The sequence below is a fragment of the Colletotrichum fructicola genome (assembly GCF_000319635.2).
Source record: "Colletotrichum fructicola Nara gc5 chromosome Unknown KSG_Nara_v1_contig01, whole genome shotgun sequence".
Taxonomy (NCBI): Eukaryota; Fungi; Ascomycota; class Sordariomycetes; order Glomerellales; family Glomerellaceae; genus Colletotrichum; species Colletotrichum fructicola.
Window position 1 is genome coordinate 8,884,536 of NW_027094051.1, and position 12,751 is coordinate 8,897,286.

Genomic DNA, 12,751 nt, shown 5'->3' on the forward strand with positions numbered 1-12,751 from the left:
TGTGTTTGGATTTACTGGAAATCTCTTCGGCTCAGCCTGCTGAAACATCGGACGTGGACATTCTCAAACAGAGGTTGAAGGAACCCCATGTATCGGACAGGTCAATCGTTGGACATGTTGCGGGTGCATATGTCGATAAGATCATCGCAAGTGTTGCAGGCGACGGGAAACGACTTGGCACCTTCCATCAATCTAATAAGCTGAAGGACAAGCTTTCCTCCAAGCACAAGCGCCCCCCTGCCATCTATCTGGGATGGATATGCGACACACACTACCTGTGCGTGCGGGATGATCTTCGCAAAATGCAACGGGAGCTCAACGACAGCCTGAGAAGCTCGCGCCAAATTCGTCAGGAAATCTTCCGTCCAGGCGACGAGAAGTCAGATCTTGTGTGGTCCGTTTTGTGGAGCTGGGATCAGCCCAAAATTCTTGAGGCGTTATCACTGGGTGAAATGAAACAACTTGGGTGGTTTTACGATGGGAAACGTGACAACTTTTGGCAGTATAAGCGTGGTCCGGCAGGGGTGCATGATCACGAAACAATCGACGGCCCTTTTTTCCAGGTGAGCATGACTGAGGAAATTATTGGTATATACTTGTCGGAGGGCAACTCGCTTACGCTGGAATGAGATTCTTGATGGTCCAACAAGGAGGACTTTTAGCTGTAGGAGCGTCCATGGTTATTTGGTTGGGAAGATGGCATGCCGCATCCATTCCAAGGCCAGGTTTGATTGCGATTGATGTGGACTGAAGGGGATCTGCCCGGGTGGCACGGGGCGCGGTTTCTTGGTTCAAGTTTGCAAGATGTTGCATTTTTTTGCGCAGTTGGTGGGACCGAAGTGAAAACTTTCACGTGGATGGGAACTAAAGTGGCAACGTGACACGTTCGGATCACCTTGAGGTTGAGGGTGAGAGGGTGATCAAAACTACTAGCCATTATTTATGATCCCACATATGTTATCCATAAATGTATCCAGTCCTCCCTGACGCCGATTCCTATCATAAATCGTGACCATGGTCGTTCATATTACACCGTGCCTTTCCTTCTCTTGATCTCAATCTTCGCTTCAACGGGCGGTACGACCGTCACGCCGATCCACTGCGGTTTCGGCCTCTCAGACAGGGTCTTCAGCTCGTAGTTCAGCAGCAGATTGGCGACAACCATCTTCAGCTCATGGGCAACGAAAAAGCGGCCAGGACTGCAAGGGGTTAGTCTTCAGGGTTCCAGGTTTGCGACAATGACAGCGAAATCAACTCACCACGCATGCCTTCCATGGCCGAACGCCAGGTGGGCATCACTGGTTGTAACCATGCCCAGGTTCTTCAATCTCAGTCCCTCTTCCAAGTTCCTTTCCTCCTGCGGCTTGGCCTCATATGCTTCCCTCTCTCGACTCGTCCTGAAGGCGTCGTATTCCAAAGCATTCGACGTGAGCTCGTCATCGTGGTGCAGGCCCTCGAGGTTGACAGTAAGAAATGTGCCCTTGGGCAGATGCCAGCCCTCTTGCTCATTGGTAATGCCCTCCTTTGCCACGACCTTGCGCTCCATCAAGGTGCAGCTGAAGTTGCTTAACCTCTGACTCTCACGGATCGCACTGTCCAGTCGGTATAGTCTTGACAACCCGTTCTTCGTCCATTGCCCGCCCTCTTCTTTCAAAACCCTAGCTGCCTCCTCTCGGATGCCATCGATGTAGCCCTTTGCTGGGTCGGATGCTAGCAGGTCAAGGACGATACTATGGCCAGTGATGACTGTCGTGTGGATTGCCGCAAACTGAATCGGCAACAAGCGCTTCGAGATAACGTAGGGGTCCAGTTCGAAGTAGTTCTTCTCGGCCTTGGCCATGCGGATGTCCCATGTGATGAAGTCCTCCGGTGCAGCCCAGCTGTCGTATTCCGGATCCCCCGCCTCCTTCTTCTGCATGTCGTGTAGTCGCTTCCTAATGACGGGCAGACTATGCTTCGCCGCCTTGCGCCACAGCCACCAGTTGGGGAGGGCAATCAAGGGCCCAATGATGGGTAGCATGATCTGCGGAATCATGTGCATGGCAAAGCAGTTCAGGATAACCTGGTCTACGAACGAAACCATGGCCTTGCAGAACTCCTTGTTTCGGCATATCGTGTCGCCGACCAGCATCCTGTTCGTTACAGGCGGAACGATGGTCAACCAGGCATCCCACAGGCTAAGTGTCTTCCAGTTATCAGTGTCGGTACCGAACGCCTCGTCGACGGCAACAGCAACCTCCTCTTCAATGCCCGGGACAAGAGTACTAAGGTGACGCGCCAGACTCTTGTGGATCACGCGCGTATGCCAGACGTCGTCCGCATAGACCTTGCCTAGGAAGTTGTAGTCGCTATATAGTACGTCATTGTGCGCTTCGTGGGCGGAGACGATCGAGTCGGGGTGCTCGAGCAGCCATTTCGTGAGGGATCGGGGGAGGACGATGTCGGGAGCCCTGCTCGCAGCGGCGGGTACGACGAATGCGCGGTTCTGCTTGTTGTACTATGCTTGCTGTCAGCATTTCCTTTGTCGCATGGTCAGATGGCCTGTGACATACCTTCTGGTACCCCTCAATGACCCAGTCTCTGTACCGAAAGATGTAGTAGTAGAAGTTCTTGATCCGCGCGACAGTTCCCTTCCCATGGCCAACGACTGGAATGTTTTCAGGGTACGTAGGCTTCCATGTGTGGTCGAGAATGAGCAGCGTGACGAAGACAAAGAAGAGGGATCCGAAGACGCGCCCGGGCGTCAGGGAGTCGGTGATGTAGGCGTGAAGGCTTCCCGCCATGGTGGGCAGTCGGTCGGTCTGCTTCCTCTTGACAGCTTGTCGTCGTTGTTGTTATCGCTTCTGTTCCTCAAGTCGTCCTGAACATGATCATCTGGAGTCCGGAGAGGGAGCGAAGGGTTGGTGGAGGTTAAGTTGCATCGTCGGAGTTTAGCAAGCAGCCGCTACCGATCAGGAGTCGCCAATTGGTAATGTTTCTTTGCTTCAGGTCAATGACGCTCTGGCGCTGTCAAGGACTCAAGCTTGCATTCCCGTCCGCGCTAAAAGACGAGCTGCCCTCCCTGGAGGGGAACCCCGGTCCTGAATGCAGCTGGTGATTGGGAGTTGGCGGTGTAAGCGAAGCACGCTGTGACCTGTTTCAGGTACGTGCCGTGTCTGTCATCGTTCTCGGATCCGGAGCTCTTAACACTTCATCACCCGAGTCATATGTCGAACTGTTAGACATGTCCAAAGTCTGGGGGAGGTTTACTGCTTTTGGTGTCTCGAACCTTGCCGTATTCGGCTAGATCTGCTTGTTGGGTGTCCAGTCTTTCCCACTGAACTGGCTATGCATCGAGGGGCAGAGGGGACAGCTCCGTTAATCGTGTTCCATGATACGAGGAAACATGATATTTGACAGCTGCTTACGCTCATTCATACACGTTGACTCGTTCATATTCTCAATCGACTGATTCTCAGGGGTAATATGTAACAGCAACTTCGAGAAGCTTATCTACCCCGAATCCCCCTTCTCATTTCAACCAAAGTCTTCCGACTCTTCCGCCAGATCCAGACGCCCAGCAGACGCGCCCAGAAAGACACTCGACACTGTCAAACGACCCTGTATCAAACGTCCTCCACGTCCGCCCGCCATCAACTGTCACATCTGATCCGGATGGTCCGACCGCAACCGCGACATTGCAGAGACCCGGAGCCCATGATGAACCCGACCGGTATCCGCCCGGAAACGCCTCCGACGCCGTCCACGTTGCGCCTCCGTCTTCCGACCATGACGAGGTGTATGTTGAGCCGTTGGCAACGTTGAAGTCCCCGCCGACCGCGATGCCGTTGAGCTCGTCCTTGAACGGCACCGAAAAGACGCCAGCCGATGCGCCACCCGCAATTGCGCTTCCCGAGACGTCCCAGTTGTGTCCATCAGCACTTCGAAAGACTCTGCCGGGGTCAACACCACCAGAAGCAAGATACCACCGACCCGCAGCGGTTGAGATGCACGTCCCGCTGGCAGCAAAGCCGAACTCCCCTTCCAACGCAGGTACCATTCCACTGGATTCAACAATCTCCCAGGACTTTCCTCCATCCACCGTCTCGATCAATCGAAACTTGCCATCGACAGGATCGCTAACCGCAAGGCCTCTCTCCTCATCCTCAAAGTCGACGCAGTTGAAGAATGCCGCAGCCTCTTCATTCGCAAACGTTTGAGTCCAAGACGCGCCTCCATCATCGGTGATGTATACGCGTGAATCCGCCCCCTCGCCGATGGACAGGATGACGGCCTTCTCAGCGGAGAAGGCTTGCACGTCGCGGAACTGAAGCTCTGCATCTTCCGGCGCGAGTGAAGGTCCAACCGATGACCATGAGGCGCCGCCATCTGTGGTGAGCAGGACGGTGCCATTCGTGCCAGAAACCCAGGCAATCTTGTCCGAGACTGGCGACAGACCTCGAAACTGCTGCTTGCTTCCCGTTGGGAGAACCTCCCAGGCCAGATTGGCGTGTCGCGATGAGATGCCGATCTTTGGATTGAGAGGCGACGCGATCGCGAGGGCCGCGAAGCCGAGCGAGAGAAAGCTGCGCAACATGGCTGATGAAGTGATACGCTCAGTGGGTTTGCAAGTAGATGAAGAGCCAACTGGCTGCGATGTTTGTTTTGTCACCACATCCTGCCGGGTTACACCGCCAGCCTCCTCATTTCGCCGATTCTCTATCGCGACATCCTTCCGCAGATCATTGACGACCTTCCCAATCGGGACGTCAATATCGTGATGCTCGGGTCCTGTCCCACACCGCGCGATCCCGAACCGTGGACTCGGGTACCGGCAATAGTTGCTCTTTTCTGGCAACCTGACTTTGAATTTTCCTAAGCAAACAGAACACCGAACTTCAAGAGGTATGTGCAAGAAACAAAGGCGCCCTCACTCAACCCGCTGCCACACCCAAATGCTCAATCTGAGAGCCACATGCTGCTCGCTACCAGAATGGCGATTTCTCACAACCCGCCATTCGTAAACTCTCCATTGGCAATAGCCTCAGTGATCTCTTCGTCCGCCTCAAAGTACCCCGCCAGATCAGTCCTCTTCTCGAGCAACAAGTCAACGACCATCCTGCCAAATACCTTCTCACCCGCGAGGCTCAAATGGGTGCGATCAGAACCACCAAGGTTGTAGGCAGTTGAGTTCTCCTCTCCAATGGCGTTGACGTAGTCGGTGCTCTCCATGTTGAGGTCGAGCCACTTGATCTTGCTCTCCTTCGCCGCAGCAATTGTTTTGCCGCGCCAGTCGTGCAGGTTCTGCACCACCTCGCCATCCTCAAAAGTTCGGCGAGTGAGCGAAGTGATGAAAATCTGTCCTCGTCGGCCTTGATCGTCGCATTATTCTAAGTAGAATAAGAGAAACACTCACGGGTGTGGCTCCAGCACTCTTGAGCTCAGCGGCGATGTCAATCAAATTCGCCCGGAACTCATCCAGCTCCATGACCTTCTGGTCATTGTGTCCGAATTGGACAGTGACGATGGGCTCGTAGTCGGTCTTGGTGTCGTTGATGCCCTGCAGAAGCGAGTCCCAGCGACCGTTGGACTTCCACGAGACGGTCGTCGAGCCGGACTTGCCTCTGTTCTCACCCTCAGCGGGCGATTTGAGGTAGGAGAGGAAGCCGTTGCCCCAGCCGCCGTTCACAGCAACGGTGGAGTCGCCGATGAGGAAGAAGTATGGGTCCTTCGCGGCGCGAGGTGTGGGTGAGCCTGAGCTGAGGGAGGCGGCGAGAGCGAGGAGAAGTGTGGCGGACTTCATTGTGAACGTAGTGATGGATGCTTCGTTGACTTGAATGGATGAGCTGTCTGGCTTCACGAGATAATACGCCAGGCTAACATCGAGTTCTTATACTCATCAACTCCAACATGAACTTCGACCATATCACTGAGATCAGGTCTTTTCTTCAGATCTCCTCCTTCCGTATCTGCAGGACGACAGTGTCTCGGGAGAGAGAAGCCCAGAACGATGTTCATTGCAACAAAACACTTCCAGATTCGCATCGTCAGCTCCCAGTCATGCCGTTCCGGGCCCCGTAGCCGTGCATTCCACCACTCGTATCTGGCCCATTCGGCCGAGTCTTGCAACTGCAGCTGAAATTTCTCCAAATCAAGAAACTTCACGCCGGGACTTTGTGACGATCAAGGTCTGTTAGAATGGGAAAGCATGCAACAAGACACAATGCAAAAGACTGAGACGGGCGAAGGACAAGCTCACCCGCCACATCTTTGCACCGAAGCCACCATGGCAAAGCAGCCCAGGGTTCCATCAGACCCCCAACGCGGACAGCTCCGCTCGTCCTAGCCACATGGCATAGCAGATCTCCTCCCAATTTCAGACGAACAGGGTGGGTGTTCCGGTGAGCCTCAGCGATCGGCAGTCGTTTTTGACGCTTTCGGCCTAACTGTCGTCTTCCCTAACGGTGGCCGGGGTATGTCCCTCGGGTTCGCTCACCACGCCGAAACCGCGGGACATTTCTACCCCACAGCGGGCTTGTCAGTTTGCGTGGCATGGCATGGCATGGGGGCCGGCAGGCGAATAATCTTATTTAGCGCCGGTGTTTGGCGTTTATTAAGACCTCTAGATGGATTTTCTCCTTTTGAGGGCTTACGGCAAGTTGACCTGCGATATAATCGTCGTAGACGAGGTTGAGTATGCTGAGGTTGAGTCTGCAGGCGCTACTAGACGAAGTCAAGTGCCGACGACCCATAGATCGTCGTGAGAGTGGTACGATGACCAACACGGCAACATTTTGACTCCGGTTTTACGACTGAGAATGACACAATACTGGTCATGAGAAACATGGGCTTGTTAACTGGCGTCCCAGGAGACGTTCAGCCAAAGGATACAAATGCTACTCGAGATGTTGGCAAGAACGGTGATTACGCGCAACTCTGGAATCCGTTGGAGATTCGATTCAATTCGCAGCAATGGTCCGTGATCTTCGTGGAAACAATATGGCCATTATCATGGAATTTCGTCTGGATCTGGTGCACAGAACAAGTTTGCTCTACAGATACGGATACTCTTCCCAATACAGGCAGACGGGTGGATCGCGCGGTGGATATGACGTGCTGCATTCACCGGAAAGGCCCCCGTTAGCGCCCGCTCACTTAAAATTGAAGGGAGATGCAGCGCTTACCGTCTGCATGTACTCTTCAGTTTCACCAGAGATCCCTAGTTTTTACGATGGCCTACATACACGCTAAGATCGATTTCGGGAATCCTTAATGGGTGTCTGCGTGCTTGGCGCTTCTTATCCCGGCAAAGTGGTACGACATCCCTGCGGTTGTTGATAACGAGTCCATTCCCAACAGACCGGACTACTCCAGCCGACGATGGTTGGCTGTTAAGGAGTTGAAGAAGCCTATGGCTTGAAGCTCGTTATAAAGCTCGACGTTTGCAGATAGACTTCTAGTTCTGCAGACAACATCTGTTTTCGTTCAGTGGTGTCACGTCGTTCTTTTCTCCGGCTGTTTGTTTGCCTTCACACTCCTTTGTTCAACTTCGACTTCAAATCCAATATTTTTCAGCCAACCACTCATTCACTGACAGTATCCCTTTCGAAATTCACCATCAACATTGATCATGGGTATTTTCAACGTTTTGCTCTGCGCCAGCGCAGTCAGCGCTTACACCGTCACCAACGTTGGTCGATTCATGTTGAAGAATATTGATCCCGTCGTCATCCCGGGCCAATATGCCTCCCACATGCACACTTTCTTCGGATCCGACGCTGTGACTGCCAACACCACGACCTCGAAGGAACTTCAGGCTGGTTGCTCCACTGCCGAGAACCCCAACGACTACTCTTCGTATTGTAAGCACGCCCTGAGGTTTCATTTACTGCCTTCTTCTTCAGCTGCTTCCTTTGCCCATGCTGTTCTTAAATCGCTAACTTAGAAAGGGGTTCCAACTCTTTTCTACAAGAACTCCACCGGTACCTTTCCGGCTCCCATCTTCCGCTTCAGTGCCTACTACGTCAGCATCGACAAGGCCGAAGTCGCCATTCCCCAGAACTACAAAGCCGTCGTTGGCAACTCCTCCGCCACCTCCCAGGACGGCGTAGAGAACCTCGCCGGCATTCAGTGGTTCTGCGACCACGGCGGCCAGGGCACGACCGATGGCAAGGATGCCGCCGAATTTCCTTCCAAAACCTGCCCCGCCCATCTCCAGACGATCCTCCTTTTCCACGACTGCGTGAACGAGACCACCCTCGAGTCGACCTACTCTGGTGTCCAGCACTGGACGAAGACCTTCCGTCCCGAGAACCGCTGCCCACTCGGCATGAAGAGAATGCCGCAGCTCAGATTCAGCATCCGGTACGACTTGCGCACCGCCCTGCCTGACGGCTGGGACGGTCCTGCGCCGCTGGAGCTGGCTTGCGGATCTTCGTACTGCACCCACGGCGACTTCATCAACGGATGGCTCCCCGAGGCTGCTGAGAATATGCTGAAGGCGAATGACAAGAGAGACTTTGCCGGTGTCGATGGCCCTAATGGAAAGTACAACGCCGGCACTCTTTGCAAGACAACCGCTGTCGATGCGGACCCTGAGCATGGCACCTCTGACTATGCGAAGAGCAAGGAGATCTTGGCCAGCCTGAAGGGTTAAGATGAAAATATGGGAACTCCGCGGCAACGGATGTGTTGCAAGGCAGTCCGCCGCAGTCCGTTTTCATCTTAGAAACCGGGTTTCCTCCCTTGGTTGGTGGCTCTACTTACTGGTCCCATTCAGGTCGTAGCCCTCTCAGCTTGGGATTCTTGGCACGGCTTTTTCTTTTTGGCAATTTATCATTTGTAATATTGTAGCAACAACACTAATGTTGTCCAAAAGATATTCGATTCTCAAACTACTGAGTACCGAACCATCCAGGGCCTTGAATATCACTCAGAGCGGTGTAGCTGTTGTGAGATGACACAATGCAACAAGTCACCAGTTTCTAGGATGACGATGATGAATGACAAGTCCTCAGGGGTCACACTGTTACCAACAGACTCCTATTCTGGAATGCCTAGGTCCTTGTAAGTATTTTCAGCTAGTTGGCCCTGTGTTGTAAGTAAGCTGGATACTAGCCTAAACCGAAAACTTGAGCTAAACTGAGGTCGGGACTTGAAATCCGGGCGTTAGTTCGGGCTGGCCGGGTGCGGAATGCTTCCTTGACCGGTGCTTATAAATGCAATGTCCTCCTAGCCATACCAGCGATGGTGTTGAACTGCGATCACATCCAATCGTACAAATGGCTTACAACTCAGGAATTCAGGAGAAGTCCTATGAGTATCATAGGTTAACTGTAAAGCTGAAGGAGAAGCCCGGCTGTGCTAGAGTAACTTCCGAGCACAATTCCCGAGGTCTCACACCAAGACCCACTCACTCCCGATGCTCATAACAACCGAGAAAACCAACTTCCGAGCCTGCAATTATCACAAAAATTGGATCAAATTCTCCGCCCATCAGACGTTTTGCGTTGAATCGGTTCTAACTTACGTAAATTCTCTGATGCGCGGAGTGTGGTGCACTGTGCGGCTACCCAGTTGCTTGACTGGAGAAGGCGTGCTTTCACCGTTCACCGATACAGTCAAGTCTCATTCACACCGATGTAAGACATGAGAATATCAGGCTGCCAATCATCTTGGGATCGGGCATACAGGTGTTGAAGTACCTAATATCTCGGGCGCAAACTTGACTGAGGGGTTCAAAACGCGGGGAAGTCGGTTGAATGACGGTGCCTCGGTTGAAAGTTTATTATATCTAATCACGGCTTTCTAGATCCATCTTCTACATCATCGATAGTCATCGTCGATACAATTGATTCGAAGTTCAGCAGTTCAGTATGGCAGACGCCGAACCTAACTCAGTGCTCGTCTCCAAGACGTCAGAGGGCATTACCACAATAACGATCAATCGCCCTCACCGGCGCAACGCAATCGACGGTGCAACCGGTCGCAAGCTCACGGATGCATTCCTCGCGTTTGAGAAAGACGACACGCAAAAAGTATGCGTGTTCAATGGCTCAAACGGCTCGTTCTGCGCGGGTTTTGACCTTCACGAGGTTGCAACCTACCATAACCCCGACGGAAAGGACTACAAGGGCCCCATCATCGACGAATCCCATCGCGTTGATGGGCGAAATATCGGCCCCATCGGTCCGTCGCGTATGCAAATCAAGAAGCCCGTCATCAGCGCCGTGTCAGGTCATGCGGTGGCGGGTGGGCTGGAACTCTCACTTCTCGGCGACATGCGGGTTGCCGAAGAGGACGCCGTGTTCGGCGTGTTTTGCCGCCGGTTCGGCGTGCCGCTTATTGACGGCGGCACGGTCCGGTTGCAGGCTATCGTGGGGCTGGGCCGGGCTCTGGACATGATCCTCACCGGCCGAGCTGTGGGTGCGCAGGAAGCACTGCAGATGGGTCTTGCGAACCGAGTTGTGCTCAAGGGCAAGGCCTTGGAAGAGGCTACGAAGATTGCAAGGCAGCTCTTGGCGTTCCCGCAGGCCTGCATGAACACAGACCGGGCGAGTTGCTATTACGCAGCGTACAATGCCTCGTCGTTTGAAGATGCCCTGAGCAGGGAATTTAATGCGGGGATCAAGGTCATTAGCTCGGAGAGCGTGAAAGGCGCGGCACGATTTAGCAAGGGAGCTGGTCGACATGGAAGTTTTGAGGAGTCAAAACTTTGAAGCTTCTATGGCAACGGGCCCACGGTGCGGTTTGCTTCGGCTCGGAGCCCCATGTTCGCACGGCGGGTTCAGCAGCACACCGACCACATTGCAGGCAAAGATACCTTGCAAAACCGATGTCGCAATGGCTGTTACGGAGCTCGGTGGGTTCAACAAATCATGTCTCGGCTAGTGTAGGGCGAAGATGACATGCCGGTCGGCAAGGGCGTCCAATGCCAACGGGCGTCGTAAGGCGCTGACTGGCACATGTAAGAGACTTACCAGAATGATTAACTTAACTTTGACTCATACCGGATTGTCGAACATGAGGCCGGACCACTGAGAACGCTGGTTTCCGATGGTGTGAGTGTGAGTAAGTTGTTCGCACAGGAAGTCCACCAGTCGGTAACACTCCGACCCCTGCAAGCGGCATCGTCTTCGGTTTTGGCCTCTCGGGAGTTCATGTCTGCGCGGAAGTTTTAATACTAAGACTACGACGGATTGCTCCAGGACTCAAACCTTTCAATGTTGGACTTAGTTTCAAGACAAATCGTCTTGATTGTTAATACATCGGGATTCATTTCCCATACTCACGACCCGGCGAACATCTTGCTTTAAGAAGCAGGCTTGGCATGGCCTTCTCACACCTAAGCTGCCGACCGGATCGCCGGTATGGCCAAAGATTGGGCTCATCGATTCCCAACCTGACGTGCGGTCTATGTGCTGGTCACACAATGAAGAATCTTACGAAACGCATATCAACTTTGGCTGCAACAAGTTCAAAAGCGACAATTATGGACATTAATATCGACAACCACTACACATCGAAGGTCTACACTTGCGGTACCACGGTATCAGGCTATGTCTCGATCAATCCCCGCCACGACACAGCTTTCAGCTCAGTTCAGATCAGCCTCCAGGGGAAGGCAAGTGTTCGCATCGATGACACATACTCTTCCAGGCAGACATCACAGATTCTGTTGAAAGTCGATATGCCGGTGGCGGAATCGGCATATCCCGAGTCAAGAACATTCAAAGCCGGAAAAACATACAAGATACCCTTTCGATTCATCATTCCCAACCAACTAACAGACGCTGCGTGTCAACACGACGTCGAGTCAACGTCGATACGCGATTACCACCTGCGGCTTCCTTCCAGTCTAATAAGTTGGCACAAGTACGACATGGCTCCCAAGCTCTTGGGCATTCGGTATCATATCAAAGCAAAACTTGTGCGAGAGTCTGGTCCGCAATGCCCCAGGCCGTCTGAAGTTCTCTCAGAGGCTCAATACGAGATCAACCTACTTGCAGCATCTCCAGAGGAACCGCCACTAAGTGTCAACACACGGGACTCGCAATATCGCGTTATCGAATCAAAGAATGTTTCAAAGGCCTTGTTCTCGGGGCCGTTGGGCCGTGTCACTGCAGCAGCGGCACAACCGCCTACAATCCACTTGAGCCGGGACGGACGCAGCGCTGGCAGCTCCTCTTTTCAAGCGAACCTTATCTTTGAACCGTCAGTTACAAGTGTTACGCCGCCGGAGGTAGTTTTGCAGTCGGTCAAAATTGTTGCGCAAACATGGTATTCGACAAAGGTCATGAACGGCTTGCCCAACATGGGCTCCCTTCGAGAGCCTTTCAATATTTCGGCGCGAGTATTGTGGGAGACTCTGGAATACGAGTCTTGGAAACCCAAGACGCTTCCCGATAGTCAACATTCTGCAGAGGCGAAGGAAGAAAGCTGGGATTCGGCACCGCCGACGCCTTATTCAACGACTTTGCGAGCTGAGTTTCGCCTGCCCACTGAGAAATACGTTTTCCCGCCGACCTTTCACTCATGTCTGATATCAAGAACGTACGCCTTACAAATTAGCATGGGCGCTGGCGGTACTGACATTAGCCTGGTATTGCCCATTCAAATTGCCATGGAAGCGGACGAGCAGACGACAGCGAGGCTGCAAGATGCGGAGTTGCCGGTATGGCGACCATGATGGGTTGCTAATAGCCCCTCTGAGGGTGGAGATGCAAGATGTGCTAACATCTTGAGCACAAGTAATGATATCGGAATTGGGTTT

At 53.1% G+C, this 12,751-nt stretch overlaps 6 protein-coding genes across 6 annotated transcripts; 3 read left to right on the plus strand and 3 right to left on the minus strand.

The window, feature by feature from the left end:
• Positions 1-1,027: 1,027 nt before the first annotated feature.
• Positions 1,028-2,783, minus strand: gloP-1 (Cytochrome P450 monooxygenase gloP; the record flags this gene model as incomplete). Its single annotated transcript, XM_032025132.1, has 3 exons — positions 1,028-1,199; positions 1,260-2,497; positions 2,553-2,783. The coding sequence occupies 3 exons, from the start codon at positions 2,781-2,783 to the stop codon at positions 1,028-1,030; spliced, it is 1,641 nt and encodes a 546-aa protein (XP_031878266.1).
• A 728-nt stretch (positions 2,784-3,511) lies between these two features.
• On the minus strand, positions 3,512-4,576 carry CGGC5_v002540 (Ycf48-like protein; the record flags this gene model as incomplete). The annotated part of the gene is made up of 1 exon (XM_032025130.1): positions 3,512-4,576. One exon carries the CDS (start codon positions 4,574-4,576, stop codon positions 3,512-3,514), a length of 1,065 nt encoding a protein of 354 aa, XP_031878321.1.
• A 407-nt stretch (positions 4,577-4,983) lies between these two features.
• Positions 4,984-5,782, minus strand: rhgT-1 (Rhamnogalacturonan acetylesterase RhgT; the record flags this gene model as incomplete). Its single annotated transcript, XM_032025129.1, has 2 exons — positions 4,984-5,337; positions 5,396-5,782. 2 exons carry the CDS (start codon positions 5,780-5,782, stop codon positions 4,984-4,986), a joined length of 741 nt encoding a protein of 246 aa, XP_031878322.1.
• Positions 5,783-7,609: 1,827 nt separating this feature from the next.
• CGGC5_v002542 (uncharacterized protein) lies at positions 7,610-8,635 on the plus strand (the record flags this gene model as incomplete). The annotated part of the gene is made up of 2 exons (XM_032025128.1): positions 7,610-7,841; positions 7,929-8,635. 2 exons carry the CDS (start codon positions 7,610-7,612, stop codon positions 8,633-8,635), a joined length of 939 nt encoding a protein of 312 aa, XP_031878314.1.
• Positions 8,636-9,854: 1,219 nt separating this feature from the next.
• On the plus strand, positions 9,855-10,697 carry CGGC5_v002543 (putative enoyl-CoA hydratase 1; the record flags this gene model as incomplete). Its single annotated transcript, XM_032025127.1, has 1 exon — positions 9,855-10,697. The coding sequence occupies one exon, from the start codon at positions 9,855-9,857 to the stop codon at positions 10,695-10,697; it is 843 nt and encodes a 280-aa protein (XP_031878315.1).
• A 773-nt stretch (positions 10,698-11,470) lies between these two features.
• CGGC5_v002544 (uncharacterized protein) lies at positions 11,471-12,667 on the plus strand (the record flags this gene model as incomplete). Its single annotated transcript, XM_032025126.1, has 1 exon — positions 11,471-12,667. The coding sequence occupies one exon, from the start codon at positions 11,471-11,473 to the stop codon at positions 12,665-12,667; it is 1,197 nt and encodes a 398-aa protein (XP_031878316.1).
• Between the last annotated feature and the right edge of the window lie 84 nt (positions 12,668-12,751).